General features: G+C 38.4%; 2 protein-coding genes across 2 annotated transcripts; both read left to right on the top strand.

Moving 5' to 3' along the window:
• The first annotated feature begins 4877 nt into the window (after positions 1–4877).
• LOC115050031 (fibrinogen-like protein 1) lies at positions 4878–8084 on the top strand. The gene is made up of 7 exons (XM_029512727.1): positions 4878–5011; positions 5533–5701; positions 5814–5955; positions 6034–6131; positions 6480–6568; positions 6968–7155; positions 7251–8084. Exons 1-7 carry the CDS (start codon positions 4946–4948, stop codon positions 7441–7443), a joined length of 945 nt encoding a protein of 314 aa, XP_029368587.1. The 5' UTR covers positions 4878–4945; the 3' UTR covers positions 7444–8084.
• Positions 8085–8955: 871 nt separating this feature from the next.
• snx25 (sorting nexin 25) lies at positions 8956–24992 on the top strand. The gene is made up of 22 exons (XM_029513234.1): positions 8956–9271; positions 9356–10068; positions 10830–10914; positions 13851–14067; positions 14781–14953; positions 16391–16577; positions 16976–17046; positions 17652–17842; positions 18102–18233; positions 18478–18627; positions 19013–19138; positions 19283–19447; positions 19640–19771; positions 20298–20438; positions 20897–21010; positions 21349–21426; positions 21760–21843; positions 22127–22244; positions 22465–22531; positions 22716–22897; positions 23885–23985; positions 24088–24992. Exons 2-22 carry the CDS (start codon positions 9718–9720, stop codon positions 24151–24153), a joined length of 2931 nt encoding a protein of 976 aa, XP_029369094.1. The 5' UTR covers positions 8956–9271; positions 9356–9717; the 3' UTR covers positions 24154–24992.
• Positions 24993–25283: the final 291 nt, after the last annotated feature.

The following is a 25283-nucleotide window of genomic DNA, read 5'->3' as shown; positions in this document are numbered from 1 at the left end:
TAAGTTTTTTTCTCAAATTAATAATTTCAATAAATTATTTAAATAGCGGTAGATTTTGCTCATCTGTTTTTATGACTATGAAATCAACTTAAAATAAAAAGGTTGTTGTTAATTTTAAGGAAAAAAATATGTTTACCTTAGAGAAACCTTTACTGAATTTTTTGTTACAACGAAATGTCAAAATCTTTCTAAAAAATAAAACAACACAAAATGAGCAATTATAAAATAAGTAAAAAAAAAAACTTTATATTTCAGATTTACAAAAAGAGCAAATATCAGTTCTATCCAACAATCTGGAGAGATAAATATTTGTTGGCTAGATATTACGTACAATTTTGAGAATTTTGTCAGAGGGACAAATTTTCATACGTCCATGTCAATCTGTCGCAAGTTGCTTGACTTTCTTCATTTTCTGGGTGGCGCCATTGGGCTATTTTCTGGCTTACATTTCTTCAACTAAACTTATGTTTAAGCGACAACATTTATTTAGGCATAAAATAAAGACTCCTACAGATTCAATACGGCTCTCACAATGTTAATTGCTCAGGCCTTAAAAATCCCAAAAAAGCCAACATGTACTCTGATACTAATATGATTACTAATACTAAGACTTCGAGAAAGTTACCTCGAGAGCAGACGAAAGTCTTGGACATGTAAACACAATGATACATAATTGGATGTTCTCGATTATGGCCTATGAATGCCAATGAGTCACTGTCTGCTGTTAGAATGGATGAAGACATTCAGTATCTCAGTATTTTTCAGCTGAACCAGGTAGTGTTTTATTTATCTAACCCTAACCCTCTTCAGATCTAAGGGAATAAAACCTTTGCTCAAACATTTGATGCTCCTTAGAACAATGGAAAATAAAGAATTTATGCCCTCTTGCTGGTGACAACAAAGGTGAAGGGGTTATGTTGTACATCTGTGCATCCCATTCTAGTGAAGCTCTTGTGTATCTTACTCAGATTCTCCAGCAGGTCATTATCACATCTTCTAAGTTATATTTTCGACCAGTACAATAATTACTTGCCACAATCTATGTTGCTCTGTGCCATGCCAAGAGGATATTTTATGTGATTAAAATTAGAGCTTGTTCAAGAAAGAACAAAAACATTGTGAAAACACAAAGCTTGATGGAAACAGCCATCCAACAACAACCGCAGCACCTCACTGCATGGGCAAGATTAGATCAGATTAAATCTGCTCACTTTAATTCAAAATGAATTATTTAACTGTCCATGTGATTTTCATGCAATGCTATATGGAAATTGAGCCGCTGCTAACATGTCTTCCTCGAGGGTCACAATTTAAAAAAAATACTGTAATACCCCCTCCACTTCCACTATAAAGACAAGTGTTGGTGGAGATGAAAGATCTTTTTTTTTACCCTCACCTTCAGGAGGACCTTCCCTGCCTGAAGAGAGAACAGATGCTATGAGTTAGTATTTTAGTTTAGAAACACACACAATGTGTTAACCTTCTTCAAAAAAACAAAAAGAGTTTGACATTTTCAGAAAACATCAATCTCCCAAACTTTAAAACAATGTTTTTCAGCACATTTCCTGCCAGGTTTGGTGTTGCACAAGCTCTTCTCTTCACTCTGGTGAAAAATAATATTGTGTGACAAGGAACTGAATGCATTCTTTCATGCAATATTATATGAAGACGAAATTCTTAATAAACGTGAAATTCTGTTGTAAGGATATTAGTTCAGCTTCACCCTGCTAGTTTATTTTGAGCATGATCAATTGGTCAGACCATGTAAGGCGTATGAATGTCTATGTAATGACCATGTCTGACAACCATAATGTGCAAAATGTGCAGGATGTCAGCAAGTGACTTGGGACCAAAGTCCAACATTACATGGCTGAAAGATTTCAGGAAGTGACTTTTAAACAACTCGTGGAGACTGTGGAAAAATCACTGTGTGAAAAGGTAGTAACACACTCTTTAGTTCTCTATAGCTTTTCCTGTGCGCCTTGTTTTTTTTTTTTTCTTCACTTATTTCTGTATTTTCATCTTGTCTCTCTTTTGCCCCACTCTACTTCCTCTTGTGTTCTGTGCTTGTTTTGATTCTTACATGTTATTATCCTTTATCAGGAACCTGTTTGGCTTGACCCTCCTATCTCTCATTCTTTTTGTCTGCTATGTCTTTACAGAAGATTGAAGATTAGTCACAACAGAAACTACTCCTTCTCTCCTTTCTCACTAAAGAGTACGGTCTTATCGACAATCTTATCTTAGCTTTTGAACATTGTGTATTTGGCTGTGTGTGGGAGCACACTTGTATGGCTATGTGTTTCAGAGATGGAGATCAGCTTTGAGGTGGTGTGTGTGACGCTGGTAGCCATTGTGACACCAGTGTCAGCTGGAGCAGAGGTAAAATCTGGATTCATCACCAAAGCTCTTTTTTAATGAGCGAGATCAATCGAAAACAATTATATTTCGTCTGTTACAATCTTTCTTAATGTGAATATAAAATAAATTTCAACTTCAAAGTTGCATTAATGAAACAGAGAAGTATGCTCCCTGCAGCGTGTATTTACTTTATTTTGGGCTTGTTTATACCTCAATGATCATACAGGACAGGAATTAGAACAGGGACAAAGGAGAATGATAAGAAGCCAAGTGTGCATGGGCTCTACCCATTCTGACCCAAAAACGTATACATAAAAAAAAAGTCTTATTCTTTCTCATGATCAACTTGTGGTAATGATGTTACTGTATAAGCCATCTGATCTGTGGCTGTTTAAAAAAAGGGAGTGTTGTGCACACAGTTTATTTTTCTGTGGGTATTTTAGCCAGGTATCATAGAGAGGCTCCTGTTAGCCACCCGTGAGCGCCCCTGGCTCTGGGGCGTCTACGTCTTCTCAGTGGGACTTCCCATCATTCTCTTCATTAGCTTCATGTGGCCCGACAAGGTAGACAAAACAATGTTACAATGTATGTTAACTGTTTGAACAAATTGTATCGCCACAAAGCCACAGACTAATTATGCGTGTGTGTGTGAAGCGGTTTGGACCTCCTGATCAACAATATTACTACAAGAAGTCTGATGATGCTCAACCAGATGATCCAGAGCCCTCAGGGCAGCCAGTGTCACTGGATACTAAGGGTAATATTTCATTTTTACATTATAACAGGAAGTCATTGTAAATGGCACAAATTGAATAGCTTGCTAACTGTGATGGTAATGATGGTGGCTCTTTTTTCTTACAGGAAAAGCTAATAAAGCTGTAGCTAAGAGGAGAGACAAGCAGAACAAGTCTGAGTTAAACGCCTGAAGGTAAGTCTTCAGAGACAACGCGGAGGTGATAATGACTGACAATGTGATAGTGTCGATTTTGAAGGTGCAAAAGCTCATCTGGAAGTCTTATGAGATCGCATTTACATATTGATGCAGATATGAATTATGATGTGGCTTCTGAGGACACAGTGTGCTTGGTGGGTGTAAATAGAGAGCTCTTTTTGTAATCTTTGACCAATTTCTGAGAAATGCTCTGGCATCGTGCTGCCAAGCAAAAACATGGAATCCAGACAGTAAATGTGCTGGGCTGAGAAGGGTCATACATCATCTTGCAAAATACCTGAAAGTATTTTGGCCTCTGCATCTGAAACACTAAAAACTTTCTCACAGTGTATTTGTTACTTTTCTGAAATTAATGTAAGGTTTTCTATGTGGAGATGTGAAGAACTTTGGGTTGGTGCTGATTAAATGAAATTAATAAAACATGAACAGATGTGGCTGTTGGTTACAGGTCAGTGAAACAGTGGGTGAAAAAAAAAAAAACATTTTAAAAATATATGCTTGTGTTTTTAGGATCATTGATCAGTGCAATGGCCTCATGAGACAAAGTCTGACCAGCTCACAAGAAGATGCTTAGTAATCGTCATATCTTGGGCCATCAGTTCTGACCTGAAGTCTCCAGTGGCGAAGAACAACAATAATATGGACTCCTCTCTTGTGAGCCATCAGCCTTCAGCTAGGAGACCATCAGGTCAAACCACAATCGACAGCATAGAAAACTTACATTTAGGCCCCTTTAATTAAGCGTCATTTCTTGGTGTTGTCTTCAAAGATAGACTAATATGTTGTCCTGGCATAACTGAAGCAACACATGCAGATTTCCCATCGAAGTCAATAAAGTTTTTTATATCTTGTTAAAGGAGCAGTTAAATGTTTTGTGGAACATTAGTTTTTGTTTTCATGCTATCCTCTACAATCATGTCTACTTTACCATTAAAACCTTTCTTCCTTTGCTAGAAAGAAAAACCACTCAGTAACACCTCTCTTACACACTTGAGTTCCTTTGAGGTGATACATCTCCTTGCTCTTCCTCTTCCTGCACTGTTTAGAGCTGACCTTCAGTGGCATTACGGTGCTCACAGCACTTATCTGGAATGACACAGTGAAGCTCATCAAAGAACAGACTGCTCAATTCTCTCAATGACACCCTCAGTGGTTGGATGAGTGAGCATGCAGGGACAGCGAAATCAAAGAGCTGGCAGATAGAGGACATGACAAATGATTCATAATAGGCAAAAGAAGAGAGATGTGGGGAAGCAGCACTTTATCTATTGTCTCTTCTGATCTAATGCATAAATTTGAGGTACCTGGTTATGGTCATTTTCACTTCAGTTAGCGTAACATGAAGTAAACTATTCTGCTCTATTACATAAAACCAATTGTTTTACAAAGAGTGCAGCCAATTTTGACTTCTGCATGTGTTCTTGACCCTCCCTGCATATTTTCTATATTTTATGACTGTAGAGAATTAGGTATTTCATCGGCTTCTGGTTCTCTTTGGCCACAGCTTTGTTTTGCCCCAGCTGAGGGGAAAACCGAACACGCTGTTGGGCAAAAATCCAAAATAAAACTAAACTCTTAGAGAAGGAAGTCTCTTTTCACCTTTTAGTTTAGTGCTGTCTGAACAAGAAGAGGATGGAGCGTTCACTGCAGCTGCTCACAGGAGTGATACTCATCACAACTTGGTCTCTGTCTCTCTGTGTGAGTATTCTGCAAAGAATCTTTCAGCTCTCCATTCGGAAATCGCAAAACTAAACAAAATATCCATGACTTTTTCACAGGCCTTGGCTCTTTTTTTCATATTTAATATCTTTCTGTCTTGATGTGTGGTTGTCATTGTCAATGATAAAATCTCTACATGTGTTTAACTTAAATACAATTTAGGTAGATTGTATGAGTTATATAAATACATTTAGGTATGGAGCTAAGGTTGAAAGATCCATTCATACATTTAAGTTTTCACACCAGCGAATGCCTAAATATGTTTTTAAATTGGCAACTGAATTTAAAGTGCTGGCTAGCTTGTCTTACCCTGGGTTAGGGTTAGAAAGAAGTAGCCAGCCTTTATCATTATCGGATCCATGCATTTCATTCTGTGCATATTCTATCTTAGAATAAGATTTTGAATATGATTCAAGCTCCTCACTAATATAGGACTACAAACTATCTGTTGATAATGGGTATGTGCATGTGTACACACACGCACACGTGTTTCTGTAAAGGAATCTGATATTTGCCGTGAGGAGTTGGCTCGCCTGCTGGAAAAGGAGAGGCTTCTGAAGGACCAGATTCAGAAACAAGAACTCCTCCTACACAGATTAAAACATCTGAACCAACCTGCTAACAAGAACCAAGCAACAGCGGACCAGACCCTGGACAACGAGTACATAGGTCAGTCTGCCTCGAGTACAGAGTATTCCAGATTTGCTATTGCAGAAACAACCCGGAACCAGATAACATCCCAAATACAGAGTGTGTGTGTCTCTATGTGTGTACGTGTCAGACTGCTCCCAGCTCTTCACTTCTGGCTTCAAATCTAGTGGTTTCTATAAAATCAAAACCACCAGAGTCTACTGTGACATGAGTGAAGGAGGAGGTTGGACCGTGATACAGAGACGACTCAATGGAGCAGTGACATTTAACAGGTGTGTCTCATATCTGATCACTATTAGTGTAAAATTTTTGAATCATGTGTAAAGTCGATCTATTTATCTATCTATCAGGTCATGGACAGAATATAAGGATGGATTTGGGGACATGAATGCAGAATTAGGAGAGTTTTGGCTTGGAAATGACAATCTGCATGACATCACAGCACAAGGTCACTCTAACATACAAACAATATTCATCAATTATGTCTCATTTGAAAGGGAGCACTTATGCACAAAGCCAGACATGTTTGCATGTGAGTTATGTTTGGAGCTTGCTCCTGAACCTAATGGAGCCATTAGCAACTAAACAGAAAGCTATTCTCGTGGGATGGAGAAAAAGGAAAAGTGGAGCTGGGAACTCTCTGTTGGATATATAAAAAAGCAACTGTAACTTAATGTGGAATGTTGTTTCCAGCTTCTTCCACCAACCACCAAACAAGTATCAATTTGGTCTGTTGATATATTTTAATCTGTCAGAGGAATTTTATTTATTTTATTTTATTTTTTTTCTTTTCCAGGTAATTACACACTGAGGATTAACCTGGAGGACTTTGATGGTCACCAGCGCTATGCTGAGTACAAAAACTTCAAAGTGGCCAATGAAAAGGTGTTGATGCTGACTGAAAATATAAATGGGATGAAAAATTCAGAAATTAAACAAATATATAAATATACTGACTACGTGGTGGAGCTAATCACCTTGTACTTACATGTTTAGAATTTCCTACTCACTGGTTTTGTACAGGCTTAAATTAATAAAAATATTTATATCAGTTGCCAATTAGCTTAACATAAACAAATACCTTAGCCTAGCAGAAGCACATGTAGGATGAGCTGACTGATTGAAGATTAAAAAAAATTTTTACCAACCCTTATAAAGCTCAAAAAAGAATGTAATGTAAAGTAATGTGGTTACATATCTATATCTGTCTTGTATCTATGAAAAGGGTCAGGATTTTGGATGGGTGACCAAATCATCTATCTAAATCAATATATCTCTCTGCAGGATCTCTACAGACTTTCCTTTGGAGCGTATTCGGGAACAGCTGGAGATTCTCTGTCTGGAAATGATCAGCTCCATGTGTCAGAATGGGCCAGCCATCAGGGCATGAAATTCAGCACCTACGACCAGGACAATGATAACTACAAAGGAAACTGTGCTCAGGAAGACAAAGGAGGATGGTGGTTCAACAAGTACGATGCAAACATACACAACAAGATGCAGGCAACTGCCATTACTATAAAATAAATATTTCCTTTGATCTCTCGATCCCTCTCTCTCTCTCAAGGTGCCACACAGCCAATCTTAATGGCATGTACTACCCAAATGGTCATTACAATGCAATGACAGATGATGGTGTGGTTTGGTACACTTGGAAAGGGTGGTGGTACTCCCTGAAGACCAGCATCATGAAGTTACGACCTGCCGACTTCAAAATTGATTCTATTGATGACCCCAGTGCTGTTAAACATGGCTCCTAGACTGGGCATTTGTCTTGGAGCAGATACTCTTGGAAAAGATTAAAATCACAAAAAGCAAAATTTGAATAGCAGCTTATTCTATTTTTAAATTACATATGGACCATACATTCAATAACAAATGTAACTGGAGAAGAGAAGCAGTAACTAGATGGAGCAAACATAGCAAAGATGAACCAATGATTCAATTACCCAAACCAAACTGGGAAATGAAACTGGACACTTAAACAATGTAGTAAAACTTTAGGTATCTTAGGTAGCAACATATGTATACAAGGTAGTCTGGACTGTTAGGACTTGTGAAAGTATTTCAAGAGTGTTGCAGTGGGAAGTAGCACATACACAGAGTCATCTGTTTTACTGGAGAAAAGGGTAATCTGTTGGTGTGTACGTGTCAGAGACAGACAAAAACAGCAAACTAAAGGGGACATTAGGGTGTCATTAGAAATGGGTACATTGCAATAAAGCTGGAATAAAAGCAGCACGTCAGTGTATTATTTAGGCAATCATAGAAATGAACATTAATTGTATATGTGTCATGAATAATGGATATAAAGAAATTATATTAAATTCTTGATAAATGAAGGACAGACTCAATTGCAAATAATTTCTTAAGTGCCCTTAAGTTGCTTGAAAGAAACCAACCAAACCCTGTATGTATCAATAATTTCATTAAATCTATAGTGTGTACTGCATTTCACTCTTTGTCTTATTGTTAATTTTCTCACTGTTTGAAGTATTACATTACTGTGCTATATCTCAGTTTTTGTGTAGAAAGCATATTGAAATGCATGTTGCAGCAAATCCACACCTGATAGTGGCCCAAATGACAGAAAAACCCATATTGCTTTATTCATTGATTAAAGTAGGTTACTACCATTTATTTGTTTGATGATCTATTTTATTTAATATTTTATGATGGGCAGTTGCAATTTATTTCCTTTGACATTATCTGGCTTTTCGGGATTAACAGTGTTTTTTATTTTTTTGTCTCAGTTGTTCTAGTAATTACAATTAATCCCTCACGTACAACAGGTTTTCTCCTCTAACATACATTTTCTTGATTTAACATTATTATCAATATCATTGTCCACAACAGACATTAGGATAAAAAAAAATATTAATATCCAAATGTCCAGGTCAAAATTCCTGAGATTAATATTTCTACGATCTGTCATTAAAGCAGAAACATAATTCCACATATAAACTGTATCATAAACCATTAAACGTTTGTCTTTATAATGTTAGACAGTCATTGGAGCCACCGTCTTAAAGACGAATCAATCCTCAGAGGACCGGGGCAACCAGCCTTTATCTGCCTGGACGCTTGATTATTAATCGTGGCTGTCCTGTTGGGCGGCGTTTCTGCCAGTACGCGCACGGCAACGTTCAAACAACCACCCCCGCGTTGTCAAGGCTGGTCCAGTTATTAAAAACAAGCGCCCCCACCTAGGGTAACGCCGGCTGTGATTGGCTGACTCTCGGTGGCGTTCGGAGAGATTGGCAGTCAGCTGGAGCTCGAGGAAAATAACAGTTGCTTGTTTTTCTCTGTCGGGGATTGCGGATACAATTTTGGCACTACATTCGTATGAACCTCCATCGCAAATATTTAGAAAGAGTTTGTTATACAGAGGGAAAGCGACAATGTAGTATTATTATCGTACTGCTTTTTTAAACGATAGGTATGTAAGCTAACATTAGCTCATGTTGATTTGGGTACTTAACAAGGAAGCTAGTTAGCTAGCTTGTCGTTATTGCAGTGAGTTAACTCCGACTTAAAGTTCGACATTTACATTTATCTTCCTTTCGCTTTAAAGCGGGCATCTTGACAGTAAGTTGGCTTTCTTTATAGCCTCCTGCTCAGCCCAGTTGGTTAGCAACAGTCACTAAGCCACTCTACCTATTTGTCTCCAAGGTGACGGCGTTTGTTTCTGCATCCAGTCCATCGCCCCGGGTTTCTTCCTGCTCTGCTCGAGCGACTCCTGCCCCGGTGCTCTGTCACCTTGTCAGGTGTGCCGTGCTATGGATGACTAAGCCGACCGGGCTCCGTGCCTGTGTCCGCCGGGTGGGCCGATGCTAGGAGCCCGGAAAACATAACTGTGCCGGCGGGAGAGGAGATGTCAAAGCGGGGATGCCTCTTCCTGGAGACAGTGTTGTAGTCGAGGGTATACACGAGTGTACACAGTATACCTGCCGCTGCCACTTGCCATATAGACTGGCGGAGGAACTTTTCAGCCCAACCAGCAGTGACACATATATGGATGGTGGGGCCGCAGCATGCCCACCATCTCATCTACCACCACACCACTGGCTGGAGGGAGTAGCAGCACCGGAGGAGAAGAGAGACCCATGACTGCCACCTCCACCTCCTCTGTCGACTCCTCTTTACGGTTCGTCCAGGCTTTCTGTCTGAGCGTGGCGGCAGCACTCCTGTTTCAGCTGGCCTGGGGAGGCCTTACCCTCACTTCGTTCTTCTTGAAGCTGTTCATCTATGTTTCGTTCGCCCTGCTTTGCTTCCTGGCTGGAAGCTTTGTTCTGCTAGTCAGAAAGAGTCCTCTCAAAGTCAGCTGCTTTGACAGAAACACAAGACAGTCAGCTGCATGGCTGGAGTTCTTCGACAAGCTCATGGTAAGACAGCTGGTATCTCTTAGTTCAAACCCATTACTCAGGCACAGACCAACTTTGGTGACTCACGCGCTCCCCATGATATTACATCAGCATTAAATGATTAAATATTAGCAGTTATACTAGTATAACTGCTCTCAGACTGGAGTACGTTACATTAAAATTGACCCAGATCCAAAAGTTTTGAATGCAGACAATCAAGTTTAATCATGATATTTTTTTTCCACCTCTCACTACCCTTCTCTCCTCCTGTCAGATTCTTTGTCCTTTTCATCCTCAATTATCTCCCTCCTCTTCTGATCTTCTGCTCCTCTCTCATCTTCTCTCACTGCCCCCAGATCCTTTCTGTGTTGTTTTATAATAGATGAGGCAACATCATGCTGCTTTATTTAGACACACGTGCTCACACTTAAACATGGGTGACCACGTTTACAGAGATTAATTCTTCAATTAAAGTGATTGTGCCCTAGCAGCTGTCCGGTGGTTTATCTCAACAGGTAGCCAGAGCTGAGCAGCCACTTTCCAGTGTCTGTTGTTGTGTGCGCAATGACTTATTGATGGTGACAGTGGCGGAATATGGTCACAAGAATGTGTATGGACATGTTGTATGAGCTCTTAGAAATTTGGGCTGCCTTGTTAATCAAGATTTAAGACTCATTAGACACACAGCTTCCTAATCATTTCATTTGCTTTTTAAAATTATTTTATGCTGTTGTCCCATTTTGTTATTTGAATGAAGTGATCTGATGTTCCTATGTTTTCAGGCTCGTTTTTTGGTGCCAGTGCACGAATCAAACCAGAGCAGAAGGGTGGTGGTATCACACAATGTGGACAAGGCTTTGAAGGAAGGTAATTGATATCAACTTGGTGTTTCTTAAAGCTACATCATATCGACATTAATATAAATACATGTGGAATCAAAAATTTTATCCATGGCCACCGACAGGAATATTAAAACACTAAACAATCAAAAACAACGTTTTCCTCTAATGTAGTTGACAATTGGAATTGAATCTTTTCTCTTTGGTGCAAGTACAAAGTGCATCACAATTCTGCATTTTTACATCACTTAAATAATTTAACCACATGACATTTAGATAGATGAGATCACACTGGATTAAAATGTGACAATTTTTAAGGTTTGCATTTACTGCTCGTACTAAAATACAAAAAGGACATACATAAGACAATTCATACTCTAACTCCAATGTGCACAAGTGTTTGTAATGATGAATTGATTTTTTTTATGTAATCTGTTCTTTGTTGTTTCTGCCGTTTAATGTGAATATCAAAAACACAACATTTCTTCATAAAAAACAACATTAACGGCTTTCTTTATAAATAAAGTAATAATTGTAAAATGTATTATGTATCAATGCTGGCAGCTGCAGGATTTCCAGACAGACATGACTACTGTAAAAATAATAACTTTATTCAATAACTTATTTACTTTTTACCACATAGATGCTTGCTGCAGCTGCATACAGTTGTAGCTTATAGTCTTATTGTCATTTGCATAATGCTATGTAAGATCATACCCTCTCAATTTCATTTAAACACAACGCAATACTTGCCTTCATGAAATTAATACATTTGTAAATCAGAGTTTTGTAACTTTGTATTTGGCAATTATGATATGAAGGTGCTGGCATTTAAGTGTCTAAATTTTCAATGTATTTGAGAACCCAGTGAAGAGAATAATATTTTTTTATGTTGTTTTTGAAACTTTAAAATGGTGTCCTCACATCCTTAAAAAATCTATATCCATTTTTTCTGATGATGAGCATCTTAGCTGTTTATTGTATTAATGTTTCTGACATTACTGGAAAAACTGTTGAACTTCTGTTTTTGAGAAAACTGCTGACTCCGCTTGTCACCATGACATTTCACTGGCCACTCTCACAACCACCACCAATAGTGGATTGCGACAGTTGAATGTGATGGTTATTACAGACACATACAAACACAGTCAGTGGAACTGTTGCCAAGCAGCAGATGGCTTCAGGGTTTACACAGAGGGTGTGTATTTACATATTCTCCTTTGTGTGTTCTAAAAAGGTCTGTTATTGCAGCGTGATATGAGTTTGCACAGTCATTATCAAGCCCTACTCAATTGTGGCAGTTTGTGAATCATTTTCAGCCTTTCAGTGTTGGCCTCTTATAGGCCCTATCATTCTTATCTTATCATCTATTTTTAAAATGCATTTCTCTCTCTTTTTTAAACCTATTCTACTGTGGCTCCTAATTGAAGCTTCTTTCAATTGGTTTACACTCCCACACAACAATCTAAAAAAAATAATTAGGATGGTGAGCTACAAATTTTTCATATGCAATTTCACTATTGGCACTTTGGCTTGATGATGTTTGATTCCACCACCTTTTCATTGAGACCCTTTTATATGAAGTTATGTTATGCCTGTTACCATACATTGTGTTTCAAATAGTCACCTAGTACCTTCTCAGACTTTCAACATAAAGATTCTGTAAGAGTTTAAATAATGAACATTTGCTGTATTTTGTTAAAGAAAAACAAAGATGACAGACAATTTCATGCCAAATAATATATTTTCTCTTAATTTCTTAAACTAAGTAATCATCACAATGATCCCAACCTTCAAGTCTGAGCCCACTAATCCACAGTGTGTATTAAATGCTGTGTAAATAGAAACTTAGCTCACCTCACAGCAAGATAGTCTAATGTATGTATCCACCCTTCATTTGTGGCCTTCTTGTGTAGATTTTGCATCTGTTATACATAAGTTGTGCCTGCATTTCTATGGGTCTTATCCAAAGGCCACATTTCCTCCCACTGTTCAGCTCACATGGACAGGTGACTCTAAATTGTTTGTGTATCTGAATTTGGTAATGATTGGTTGTCTGCATATCTGGCTGAGTGTCAGTAAAATCCACTGCCAACCCCTATTGGCTTAAACTCCAGTTCCTCAGGGTATAGAGACTGGATAAATGAAGCTCCTCCACTTTTCAAACATTGTCAGCCAGTGCGCACCTGGGTTTTAGGGAAATGAAACCAATGTGGGAAGTTCAGGGGGCCTGGGAGCAATGAGCATTCACATTAAAGCAGCACCTCTTCTTAAGAGAACTTTAAATCTCAAAATGCACTTCATAACAGATGAATGCTCTCAAGTATTTGCATTAAAGACACAAATTTTGTTGCTTTTAATGAGTGGTGTGTGCGATATTATTATTATTTTTTTTTTAACAATTGAAAAAGATGTTAAAATATTATTGTTTGGATCTTACATGTTATATGCACATTTCCTTTTTGGTCATGGGATTTGAATTTTTGATGTAAATAACTATTCAGATTTATGAAACTTAATTGCTTCTGTAACTGGCTGTGTTGATCTGTGTATCTGCACAGTATGGATTCAGCCACAGTTTTGAGTTGTTGGTTATCTGTGTCTTGTAATTGCTCAGAGCCCAACTTACAGTCACTATGAGTTGTACTTGCACATAATACCTGCCCTCGCCCAATGTGAGGAGGGATTTGCTCAAGCACCCCTTGTGATGATAAGCAGTAGAATATGAATGAATGAATGCATGATGGTCTGTGTTTACTAGCTTTAAGATGAAGTTGAACAAGAGTGGGTGGAGCTCCTGTATTGATAAATGGTTTGATTAAGATAGTAGCACATCAGTCCTTCAGATGCAATTGAGATGGATGATTGAAAAAACGAGGTTGGGACACTTTCTACATTGATATGTTGTGGTTGTCCATCTTTTGGCAAAATGTAAATTCCAACTGTCACTGTCTCTCTCCCCAGTGTTTGACTATGCCTACAGAGACTACATCCTGTCCTGGTATATCCCTCTGAGTCGTGATGAGGGCCATTTGTACTCCATGCTGTCAGAGGACTGGTGGCAGATGATTGGGCAGTTAAGATCGAGGCTTGCTGACATAGACCTAGTCAACGTAGTGTGCAATGACAGCATCCGAATCTTACACACACACTTCACAGACCTCAAGGTTGCATCTGCAAGGTATACACACACACAATTGTACATAGTTATTACATTAGCATTGTCAGTTATTATATTATACATTGTCCATGTAAGCAGGAGAAGGAAGGAAAAGAAATCCATGAAAATAATATCCCATTAGTGGTTTAATACTGGAGCGCATACAATTTTACTTTCTTCTGAGTGCAGTTTCCTTTGCACAGATGCAGCTAAGTGTCCATTAGCAGCAAGATAATTTTATGTACGCAGATGAGGTGAAATTATCCTAGTAAAATCAGTGTAAATAACATTAGAGTCCTTTAAACTCACTCCCTTCGTGTGTGTGTGTGTGTGTGTGTGTGTGTGTGTGGTAGCAGCAGACAGAGTGATGATTCACAGATCATCTGGTTTCATTATCTTGGCAAGTCAGGTGAAACATTTGATTTGATCTCACTGCAGCAATGTCTATGTCGCCCTCATCCTCAATAATTAAGAACAATATGTCAGCACTTTGTTTTGTTCAGTTGAGTTTTATAAGTTTGACGTTGGAGGACAAACAGTGAGGTGCAGGTAGGCCAACCTATTAATAATGAGCTGTTAGGTATGTGTGGTACGCTGCACCCCCCCAATTTGATCGGACATCTTGCTCTGAATAACCAGAATAACCGTTTTAAATTTCTTGAACTCATTCTGTCTATGTCTTACTTTTAATCTGTGTCTCTCTTTTGTATGTGTGCACATGTGTGTGGTTTCAGACCAGAGGAGTGTGCTCGCCCATTTCCTCTCCATCCCTGCTTGGTGAGTCCAGAATCAGAACTGGCCTTCCTCCGCTGTGTAGCCAGAATACTGCTGCTATGTCTCCTACCACAAAAGGATGCCAAGTCAAACACACTACGCTGCTGCCTCACAGAAGTCATCACTACTAAAGGTACTTTATTAGTACACACCAGAACTGTTAATGACACTGGACTGTGGTTGTGTATCAATTAGCTGTTGAACATTAAGTCAACAGAACATAAAAAGCTTGATGAGAATTGTGTTCTCCCAGACTCCCAGCTTTATATTAGCTGTGTGCCAATAATTCGATATTAAGTATTCAGAACTGTGCACACATGATGATATGGCATGCCCTCTTTTTTCCTCAGTCCTTGCTTCTGTAATAGATGCTTAAAGACTGCTTTATACCACATAGAATTGCCATTAGTGAAATACTGGAGAAATTAACTGAACTTTTTTTTTTGTTTGTTTGTTTCATGGCAGGCATTTTGACTGCATGACTGCTGAAAAACTACTGGTGTAATTAAAACATGAATAGTGGCTGCATTCAATTAAATTGCTGTAGTTATAAAGCCTGGTTATTGGGAATCCCAGGTTTCTGGAAATGTGTTAGTTTAGGCTGAGAAAATTCTGTTGTTACCATTTAATTACTGACAATGGATATAAAATTTGACACCACCATAATGTTCGTTGTTATATCTTTTAGAACAAGAAACATCATAGCAAATGTTGTGATTTATGACAAAATAAAAAAATCTAGACAGGAGTACAGTTAGTGTACTTTAAAGAATAGTTGTTAATGTGTCTATCTGTCTTTGTATCTGTGCCTCAGTTTATAAATATATAAATCTATGTCTGCCTTATCCTCCTGTAGACTTTTTTTGTGTCAGTGTGGTTCACAGATGACATATTAACATATTGAATTTGTTAGAGTAGGAAGAGAACAACTAAATAACACTAATGATCACATAGTTTCACTGTCAGGTGCAGGTAAGCTATGTTAGTGAGATAACATGCTTCAAACTTGTGTCCTGGCAATTAATGCTGCCATTATGATTTGCATTAATTACATCTGTGCCTTTTCTGCTTTGAATATTAATCAATGAAGTAACAGAGCTTCTAGATTATACATAATTAAAGGTCATTATATTCGGATATTGATTGACTATAGTAACTTAGATTTTTTTCCCACTTTGTGTCTTGCTGAAAATAACAACCCAGGGATTATCAGAGATAAATCAATCTCCAACAGTGACTTTTGTTCAGTGGATAACATATATATTTTGTTACACTTGAATTGTTTCAGTTTATTCTTGAAAGGTAGTGATGTAGACAGAGTGCCTGCACCTGCCGGTAAAATACTGGTAAACATCTGATTACTGGTTTTTGGTGTAACTCAGGTCCTCTGATGTTACACTTGATATTTGTGTATACTGTATTTCTGTTTGATTTCTATTTGGAATCTAACTGCATTCAAGTCAGTTTCCAGTGATTTGATCAACAGCATTTAGTAGATTTTTACGGTACATTTTTTTTACAGTAACTGTATAACTGTAATACTTTTTATATCTGTGTCTTTTTGCACTAGTGTTGAAGCCATTGGTAGAAGTCCTCAGTGATCCAGACTCCATAAACAGGATGTTGTTGTCTCAGCTGGAACAGAGGGAGCAGCAGGCTGAGCAGCAAAAGAAAGCTTACACCTACGCTGCCTCCTACGAAGACTTCATCAAACTAATATCAACTTCAACTGATGTCAATTTCCTCAAACAACTCAGGCATGACTCTAACAGCAGACAAATCCCACACATTGTACATAGCTGCACTGAGCTTCTTCAACTGATCCTGGCCTGTACATACTCAACATACAAATCCTTAAATGAATCCAACGTGTTAACCAGACAATATTCTGTTCTCATCTTGTTACCATGGGAATAGACAGTGTCTCTGCAGCAAAATCTAAATGTGGGTTAGACATGAAACTACTATATTGGCTCAGTTGCTGATGTATGTCACCAATTTTGTAGACACTGATTTTAATTTGCTACTACTGTGAATACAATATTTTACCATCATGTTATACCACACTCTGTTTATTATATATTTTTTGAAGCCTCTTTGTGATGAGATTGTTGATGTCCCTACCTGAATAACTTCTTCTGTGTCTGTATTGTAGGTATCAGATAGTGGTAGAGATTATTCATGCCACAACTATCAGCAGCCTGCCTCAGCTCAAGAAGCAGAAAGGTACAGAAACACTGCATTTACCGAATTATGATTGCTTAGAAACCCTGTCTAAGGTAAATCTTGCCTTTATCTGTCACTTGGTATGCAGCCTATCAGCACTTAGTTCACCCTTATTTAAAAAAAAAAAAAAGTAGATCTAGTTGGTTGGTAAAAGTAGGTCTACATGTGAGTGCGAGTGGTTGTTTGTCTCTGTTTGTCTTTGTTGGCCCTGTGATGGACTAATGACCTGTCCAGGGTGTACTCCGCCCTTGGGTAGAGTTAGCTGGGATTGACTCCAGCACCCCCAACGACCTGGAAATGGAAAAGCGATGGATGGATGGATGAATGTGGAAACATTATTTAAATATTATGGTCATAATGCTGATGGTTATAATGTGAATTTGGTCACTGGGCCAAATGGGTGTGTGTATATTAATATGTAAAAATCTACAACATTTGGTCTGATCATCTTGAAAGTACAACACGAGTTTAGTCTTCTTTAAAGTCTTCCAGCTTTATCTCAATGTTTCTGTGACTCCATTGGCAGGTAATTGTATTTCTGTGTATTGTTGTGTGGCCAAAGCTGGCTCATACTGCCCATTAACCTCTGTTTTGTTCTCTCTTAGAGCGCAAAGGTAAAGAGTCAGCAGCCATGAAGGCAGACCTGCTGAGGGCCAGAGATATGAAGCGATATATTAATCAGCTGACAGTTGCTAAGAAACAGTGTGAGAAACGCATCCGCTTACTTGGCGGGCCAAACTATGAAAACAACGAAGAAGGAGGGGGTGATGACAGCGATGAACCTCAAAGCCAGAAGGTAAGAGTTACTGTGTGGACTATGATACATGATTGAAGTTTTTAGCTGGATAAAACCTGACTTTTCTCAACATCTGAAAAATAATTAATATGATCTGTCTAATGTTGACAGTTTTAGAGAACCCAATCATTTGCAGTGAATTGCGTATTTTTATTCAAGGAGGAAAGCATGAACAGAACTTTGGTTTGGATAAAAGTATGTGATCTTAACTTTCTAGTTAGTTTTTTTTTTCTCTCTCTCTCTCTCTTTCAACATCCAGATACTCCAGTTCGATGACATCTTGTGTAATCCAGGTTACAGAGAGCATTTCAGAATTTACATGGAGAGAGTTGATAAAAGAGCTCTGATTAGCTTCTGGGAACTGGTGGAAACACTGAAAACTGCCAACAAGGTGACCCTTTGCACATGTCTCTGGGGGTTAACTAGTATACTAATGCTACTATACAGTTTTAGAGGAATAGCAATAGAAATCAAGTTGTTGTTTTCAAACAATAATCTAAAATATTTGTTCTTCTTGAACACCAGCATTTGTCATTGAAACGTCACTAAAGGTGGCTATTTTTGCACATCAGCGGTTTAGTGCAGCACATGATGCAGTGAAAGAATGTGAGCAATTTGTACAATTTTTTTGACAGAATGAGGTTCCCCAAATTGTTGGGGAGATCTATCAAAAGTTTTTTATGGAGAGCAGAGACATTCCAGTGGAAAAGTTTCTTCTCAAGGAGATTCAGCAGAGCTTGGTGGGAAACAGAGGAACACAAGTCTTTGTAAGGCTACAGGAACAGGTAACTGCTTCTTTTCTGACTAACTGTCACTGTTACAAGTAAAACATGTTTGCCTCATTTGAACTCATGGGAAAATAGGTGAGCTGCAAAACAAGTGCTTCCCTCTGGGCCTGAAAAATGAAGCTAACACACAGGTGCTAAAACAGTTTCTGGAGACAGAGTCAGGCACTGCTAAATGGTGAAGGCAAAGCAGCCCACTCTGCTGATATCATTGGGGACACAGCATCCCTTGTTTGTTTGTTTGTTTGTCTGTGGTTCTAAAACGGGATGTGGGATGTGAGGCTTTTTTTGCTGAAGGTAATACCCATATATGTCATGGCATCAAAATGTTCAACAAAGGAAGGAAAGAAGAAATGCATTTCTCTGATTTTCATACATTCTTTAGGTTGCGGAGACAATGAGAGAACGTTATTACCCCTCCTTCCTGGTTTCTGACTTCTACGACAGGCTGATCAAACGAGACGAGCAGTGCAGCCAATCACAGTGTAACAGTGATGGAAAAGATGAAGGGGTAATAAATCTACACAAACACTGGATGTGCCTGCAATTCTGAATATTCATCAGATTTGTCCTATTTCTTCAATTCTTTCTGTAATTCTGTGTATGTATGCAAATTCCATTGTCTTCAAATATATTTATATCCTGTTGTGTTTAGTGCCAGGATCTAGGTGTTGGAGAGGAAGTGTGTGATGAAGGAAGTAAAGGAATCAATGAGCAGGCCAGCTATGCTGCTACTAAACTCCGCCAACTCTATGACAAACTTGAGTACAAGCGGCAGGCCCTGGGCTCAATCCAGAATGCACCAAAACCAGACAAAAAGGTAGAATTCACTGCATCAAACAACACCATGTCAATTTTTGCTAACTGTTCAAGCACAAGGTCCTCAAGTCTTGACGTTAACTCGGTTGTTGTGATATATAGAATACTGTTGGAATAAAAATGTAATTACATCATCTTCATTTAACAAGGGTCTGCATGCTGGTAAAAAGCTGACTGTTATGTGACTTTGTAGATAGTCACCAAACTAAAGGAAGAAATTGGAGCCATGGAGAGAGAACACAGTGAACTCCAGCAACATATCACCAGAACAGACTGGTGGTGTGAAAATCTAGGGCACTGGAGGGCTGCCATTACTACTGCTGAGGTACTTACAACTTAAATCATCACATGAAGTGAATGGCTCATTATGCTAATGCTGAAAGAATGAGTCAGCTGTAAGAAATTAGGAACAGGAGGGCTTTCATGACCATCCTTTTGGGAGACTCATAGACTATCAGACAGACCACAGAATGTATTCCAAGACTTGAGAAGCAGGAATTTACAGTATAATCTGCTTGTGCAAGCAAATCAGGCATAGTAATGCATCTGAGATAGAAAAATTAGTGTCCCACACACTAGCTGGTTGCTGCTGATGTAATAATTTTACCCAGTGTCATATGACTTGCTAACTATAGACTTTTTGAGGCCTTAGCATAAGTGTCTACAGTAGTCTTTAGATCAGCACTCATGTGAAAGTGCCAAGACATGACTGATGTCTATGTGTTGCTGCCTGAAGAGCAGGAATGAAACAAATAAATGTAAATTCAGTGCCACCTAACTTATTATTTACTTGTTATTCAATGTGCAATCATAATACCTATGTGTTAACATTGTGTATTTGTGGGATTCAGGCTACAGAGGAAGGTGGAGAGACTGTAGCCTGTTACAGTGTGTGTGTTAGCCTGATAGAAGGAGAGGAGACAGCCAACAGTCGCTGGAGTGTGCAGAGGAAACTAACTGAATTCCAGATACTGCACCGCAAACTTACTGAGGTAACACAGCCCTCCATCAGTACAAATACATCAATAATCATTGTACTTGTTGATCATAGTATATTAACACTTGCTGAGATGTATATAATGGTTACATTGTTGTTTTAAGGCCTCACCCCTTATCCACATGACAGCAATCTGTGTGCCACTTTAGCTATGGGGGGAAAAAAACTCCAAATACATCTCTGCAGTAAAAAGACTGTATTAGTCTCTGGTAATTTGACGATGGGTTTATTACAAGCGACACAGTAAACAAAGCTGACACTCACGCTTCTGTCAGCTTGTAATTGGCTGGTTTTAGTGTCACCATAACATGGCGCTCAGTGAGATGTGGAGTGTTTATTGGACTCTTTTGTGTATCTGTTTGTACAAAATAATAATGATTATGATTATGCTAACACTTTGCGATAATGGAGCATAACTCTCATTATTGTAAACTGTCTGTATGTCTTTCTCAGTGTTTTCCATCATTGAAGAAACTCCAATTACCGTCACTAAGTAAACTTCCCTTCAAATCAATTGACCAAAAGTTCCTGGACAAGAGCAAGACACAACTCAATGCCTTTCTCCAGGTAAATGTACAAATCTTACAGGATCCTACTAAATAAACACTTGATAATTTATATTTCAGTCCCTTATTTGTAGACGAATATTAAAATACTTCTCTGTTTGGCTGCTAATTTTCATCTTTCAAGTATTCAACATGTTCAAGTGTCAGAGCTACAAATTTAGGTCCTTCTTAATTAGTCTCACTACTCCACAATCTCTCCACACTCTCTTTGGCAACTGCACCATTGTGTTACATGGTTGAAGAACACCACCCGACTCTATTTCATACTGCCTCCCTCTGGTTCATAAGAACAGCTGCACACTGGGGATGATGAATTTGGGTATGTGTGTGTCTTTGTAGCGTCTGCTGACAGATGAGCGATTGTGCCAGTCTGAGGCTCTCTATGCCTTCCTCAGTCCATCCCCAGAGCATCTCAAGGTACGCAATTTCTCATATTCGTGTTTTAAATAATACAGTATACTGGTCACTATGCCAAATATACATTTATACAAACAGTTCTTCCTTTCTCCTTCCCCTACGCAGCTTATTATCATGTTGTAATTACTTGGCCTTGATTTAGCTCATATTTATTAGAGCAGATGGCATTGATGAACTTGGTACATTTCAGTCAGTTTTAACTGAACGAATTAGCCAACATTATCTATTGAACTTTTTCAATGCAGTACGTGATGATGCATTAAGATATGATTTGTATTGATTTGATATGTAACAACTTATGTTGTGAGATGATGTTTTTTTCAATGTTCATAGGTGATGTCAATCCAGAAGAAATCTTCCTTCTCCCTGGCCTCCTTCCTGGAGAGGCTCCCTGGAGACTTCTTCTCCCATACTGAGGTATGCATTCTTGCATGACTACTGAAAAAACCTGGAAAGTATTAGCGCTTTTGCAGCCTTTTGTGTATATTTTATTCAGCTTGTGGTATATACTATAGTGTATACTGTATTTTATTTTCTATTTAATACTACTTATTTTCATTCTGTTACATTTACTTATGTTTATTATGTATATATTTATACTTATGTTTATTCTGCACTGAAAATGGAGAAGCTCTCCGATCTCGTACAACTGTATAATGACAAAGGGCATTCTATTCTATCCTATACTTGCTGTCCATAGGAGGACGCTGATGAAGACAGTGATTTGTCAGACTATGGAGATGAGGCAGATGGGAGAAAGGATGCACTGGCCGAACCCTGCTTCATGCTAATTGGAGAGATCTTTGAACTCAGAGGAAGTTAGTTGCATGATGTGGTCATCTAATCAATTATATTTTCCATGAGTATTTACAAAGAAACAGCCATAACATGAAAACATCACAGTCCTATTAACTGTGAGGTGATACTCTCACTGTTTTTAAATAGGTTAATTAGGTTCTATCTTTTTTTTTTCCTCTCTTTTTCAAGCATATCCTATATGCTGACTGAATGAATCTGTCTGTCTCTCATCCTGTTCAGTGTTTAAGTGGGTGAGGAAGACTCTAATTGCGCTAGTCCAGGTGACATTTGGTCGAACTATCAACAAGTAAGTCTTATCAAGTTGCATTTTAATCAACTATCCCAAAAACAAGGAAAATGTACAGCTAAAATTAGTTTGAACTCATTTGAAGGCAACCAACATATTGTAACTATCCCTGTGCCTCTGTTTGTTTACTAAGTGTTCTGGGATAATGTCGCTACACACTGACATCCTCAATGTTTTATTTCAGACAGATCCGGGACACGGTAAACTGGATCTTCTGTGAGCAGATGTTGGTGTGTTACATCAGTGTGTTCAGGGATACCTTCTGGCCCAACGGGAAGTTAGCACCACATGTCAAAATCCGAACTGACTCTGAACGCAGTGAAACAAAGGAACGAGCTCAACAGAAACTTCTTGACAATATTCCGGGTATGAAAACCTGTAACTAAACTTCAACGCCAACAATAGTAGTAGTAATAATAATAATAATAATAATAATAATTGTTGTTGTTTTATATGTAGATATAATAATAAGTATAACAATGACACATTTTATATATGGAGTGCTTTTACCAATGCTCACATGCCAATTGAACCTGGTACAGTGGGTGCAAAATTTTCGATTTTTACTGTCTGCACCATATCTGGAGTGGCATGGTGGTACATTCATCCTGTTCCTGCAGGGGTTACCTTTGGGAACCACAGTTTGCTTCAACAGTCCATAGAGAGTTTTACATTCATAGCTGAGTCTTAATTGCTCTTACGTATAAATATAACTATGAATTGTTGCCTCCCCCTGATAAGGATGCCATAAAGTTAAGTGGTATGGATAATAAGCATTTTCAGATTTTCCCTACACAGAAAAAGCAACTGCTATGATGTCAATGTAACTATTTTTGTTGTTTGTATTTGGCGGGAGATGACACATAACTCGAGGCAGTGCATTCAGTTGTAGGCTAAACTTTAATATCCCACAGGGGCAATTTTTGGTACAGTCAGCAAGGTTAACAGATAAATCAAACATTCACACAAATACACACAGTGATAAAGGACATCTCATGTGATACTGTGGAAGAGTTCAATTGTGGCAAGGACAAATGAGTTCTTCAGTCTATTTGGCCTGCACCTTGGCAGAGCATGCCTGTGGCTAGATGGCAGAAGATTGTATCCTGCCAAGAGAGGGTGATTGCAGTTGGCAAGGATGGCCTGTGCCTTCCTCATGGCTCTGGCTATACATTAAAGTCCAATAACCTGATAACAGGGTGATGAAATGAAAACACAGTGTTCTGTAGCCATCACACAAATGCCACCCATGTAGTGTATTCCTGGCCAACAGGGGTGTTGTATGATCTAATCACTATAAAAACCTATTAAATGTGATCTGACTTCTTTACTTTACATTAACTTTTCATTCAGATGCTCTGGCAAATTTGGTTGGCCAGCAGAACGCCCGCTATGGAATCATCAAGATCTTCAATGCCCTTCAGGAGGCTAATGCCAACAAACACCTTCTCTATGTAAGAACAACATGTGGTATATAAAAATTTCATAGAATTCATGACATGAAATGTAACTACGACTGAAACTTTATTTTTTTTCCCCTTTGTTGTCTCTTTCAGGTGTTAATGGAAATGATACTTAAGGAACTGTGTCCTGAACTTAGTACAGAGGTGGAGAACGTCTGAACAAACACATACTCAACACGCTCTGTTTCAAAGAAAGTTAAGCTCTGCAGGTTCAGCTGTTAGGCCTTTCTGTAGCTCACCAACCGTACACTGCCAAGCCCCACAGACAGAGGGCCTTCTGGTTAAACCTCAGACAGAAAGCAGCAGTGTTAGTCTGCCCTGAGACTAACTTGAATCTGGAGGCAGAACTCTGCTGTGAAATGATAAAAGAGCTGGGCTGACACCAATCTGAAGGGGGGCAGATGCCAGACTCTGTTGTGGTGCAGATCTAAATATGTCTGAACCAGGAAAAACCACATGGAGTCTGACTTCTTCCAATTAAGACACAGAGTACCAGAATAATCACACAAGAACAAATCCCATTTTAAACAAAATGTGACTCACTTCCACTAGCTTTTTTTTCTTATTTCAACAGCACTGAAATAGCTAATCTGTACCACAACAGATTTAACCCTTTGTTCCTGTGAAAATTGTGACGGTCTATAAATTGGGAGGCATAGTAACAATTTGGGAAGGTAAACAACTTAATTGCTTTGTCATCAGCTTTTAGGGCTGATAATATACAGACCTTAATTATAACAGCTGAAGTTCAGAATCTGTTTCCATCGAAATACAACCAGTTTGTGTGATTGCCCATGGACCTCTGAACATTCCTACTACACACAACCTGAGCAACAACACTTGTGTTTTGTGATTCTTGTTAAGGCTTATAATTGTGCAATATAATGTCATGTAAAAGTCATTGTGATGATTTTATTTATAATTATTATTGATAGATTTTATTTTTACCAAAAATTGTTTAGAGAGAGTTTCTATAAGCAATAAATTGCGAACAAAGAGTTGATGTGATGATGTTTTGTTTTGTTTTTTTTTTTTTTCCTAAAACTGGTCAACATTAGTACCGTAATTTCTGGACTATAGAGCGCACCGGAATATAAGGCGCAAATTTTAAAAGAAAAAAATATTTTTACATATATTAGCCACATTGGACTATAAGCCGCAGATATGTGTTGTGAAATAAGATATTTACACAGAGAGGTTTTGTAAATGTTTCATAATTTTTCAGAACTTTCAAAACGGTGTCTAATCGGCAGCCTGTCTCCATCGTCTGTTGATTCATTAACGCAAAG

This window comes from Echeneis naucrates, chromosome 10 (genome assembly GCF_900963305.1).
Source record: "Echeneis naucrates chromosome 10, fEcheNa1.1, whole genome shotgun sequence".
In the NCBI taxonomy this organism is placed as follows: Eukaryota; Metazoa; Chordata; class Actinopteri; order Carangiformes; family Echeneidae; genus Echeneis; species Echeneis naucrates.
This window is presented reverse-complemented; position numbering and strand designations above follow the sequence as displayed.

What these genes read in the sequence shown, in the direction of transcription:
- snx25 (XM_029513234.1), top strand. Translation starts at nt 9,718, where the DNA reads ATGCCCACCATCTCATCTACCACCACACCACTGGCTGGAGGGAGTAGC. An exon ending in AATTTCCTCAAACAACTCAG is followed by an intron (nt 16,578 to 16,975) that starts GCATGACTCTAA and finishes TCTGTATTGTAG; the next exon opens with GTATCAGATAGTGGTAGAGA. An exon ending in GTGATGGAAAAGATGAAGGG is followed by an intron (nt 19,139 to 19,282) that starts GTAATAAATCTA and finishes TGTTGTGTTTAG; the next exon opens with TGCCAGGATCTAGGTGTTGG.
- LOC115050031 (XM_029512727.1), top strand. Translation starts at nt 4,946, where the DNA reads ATGGAGCGTTCACTGCAGCTGCTCACAGGAGTGATACTCATCACAACT. An exon ending in CCTGGACAACGAGTACATAG is followed by an intron (nt 5,702 to 5,813) that starts GTCAGTCTGCCT and finishes TGTACGTGTCAG; the next exon opens with ACTGCTCCCAGCTCTTCACT. An exon ending in GCATGACATCACAGCACAAG is followed by an intron (nt 6,132 to 6,479) that starts GTCACTCTAACA and finishes TTTCTTTTCCAG; the next exon opens with GTAATTACACACTGAGGATT.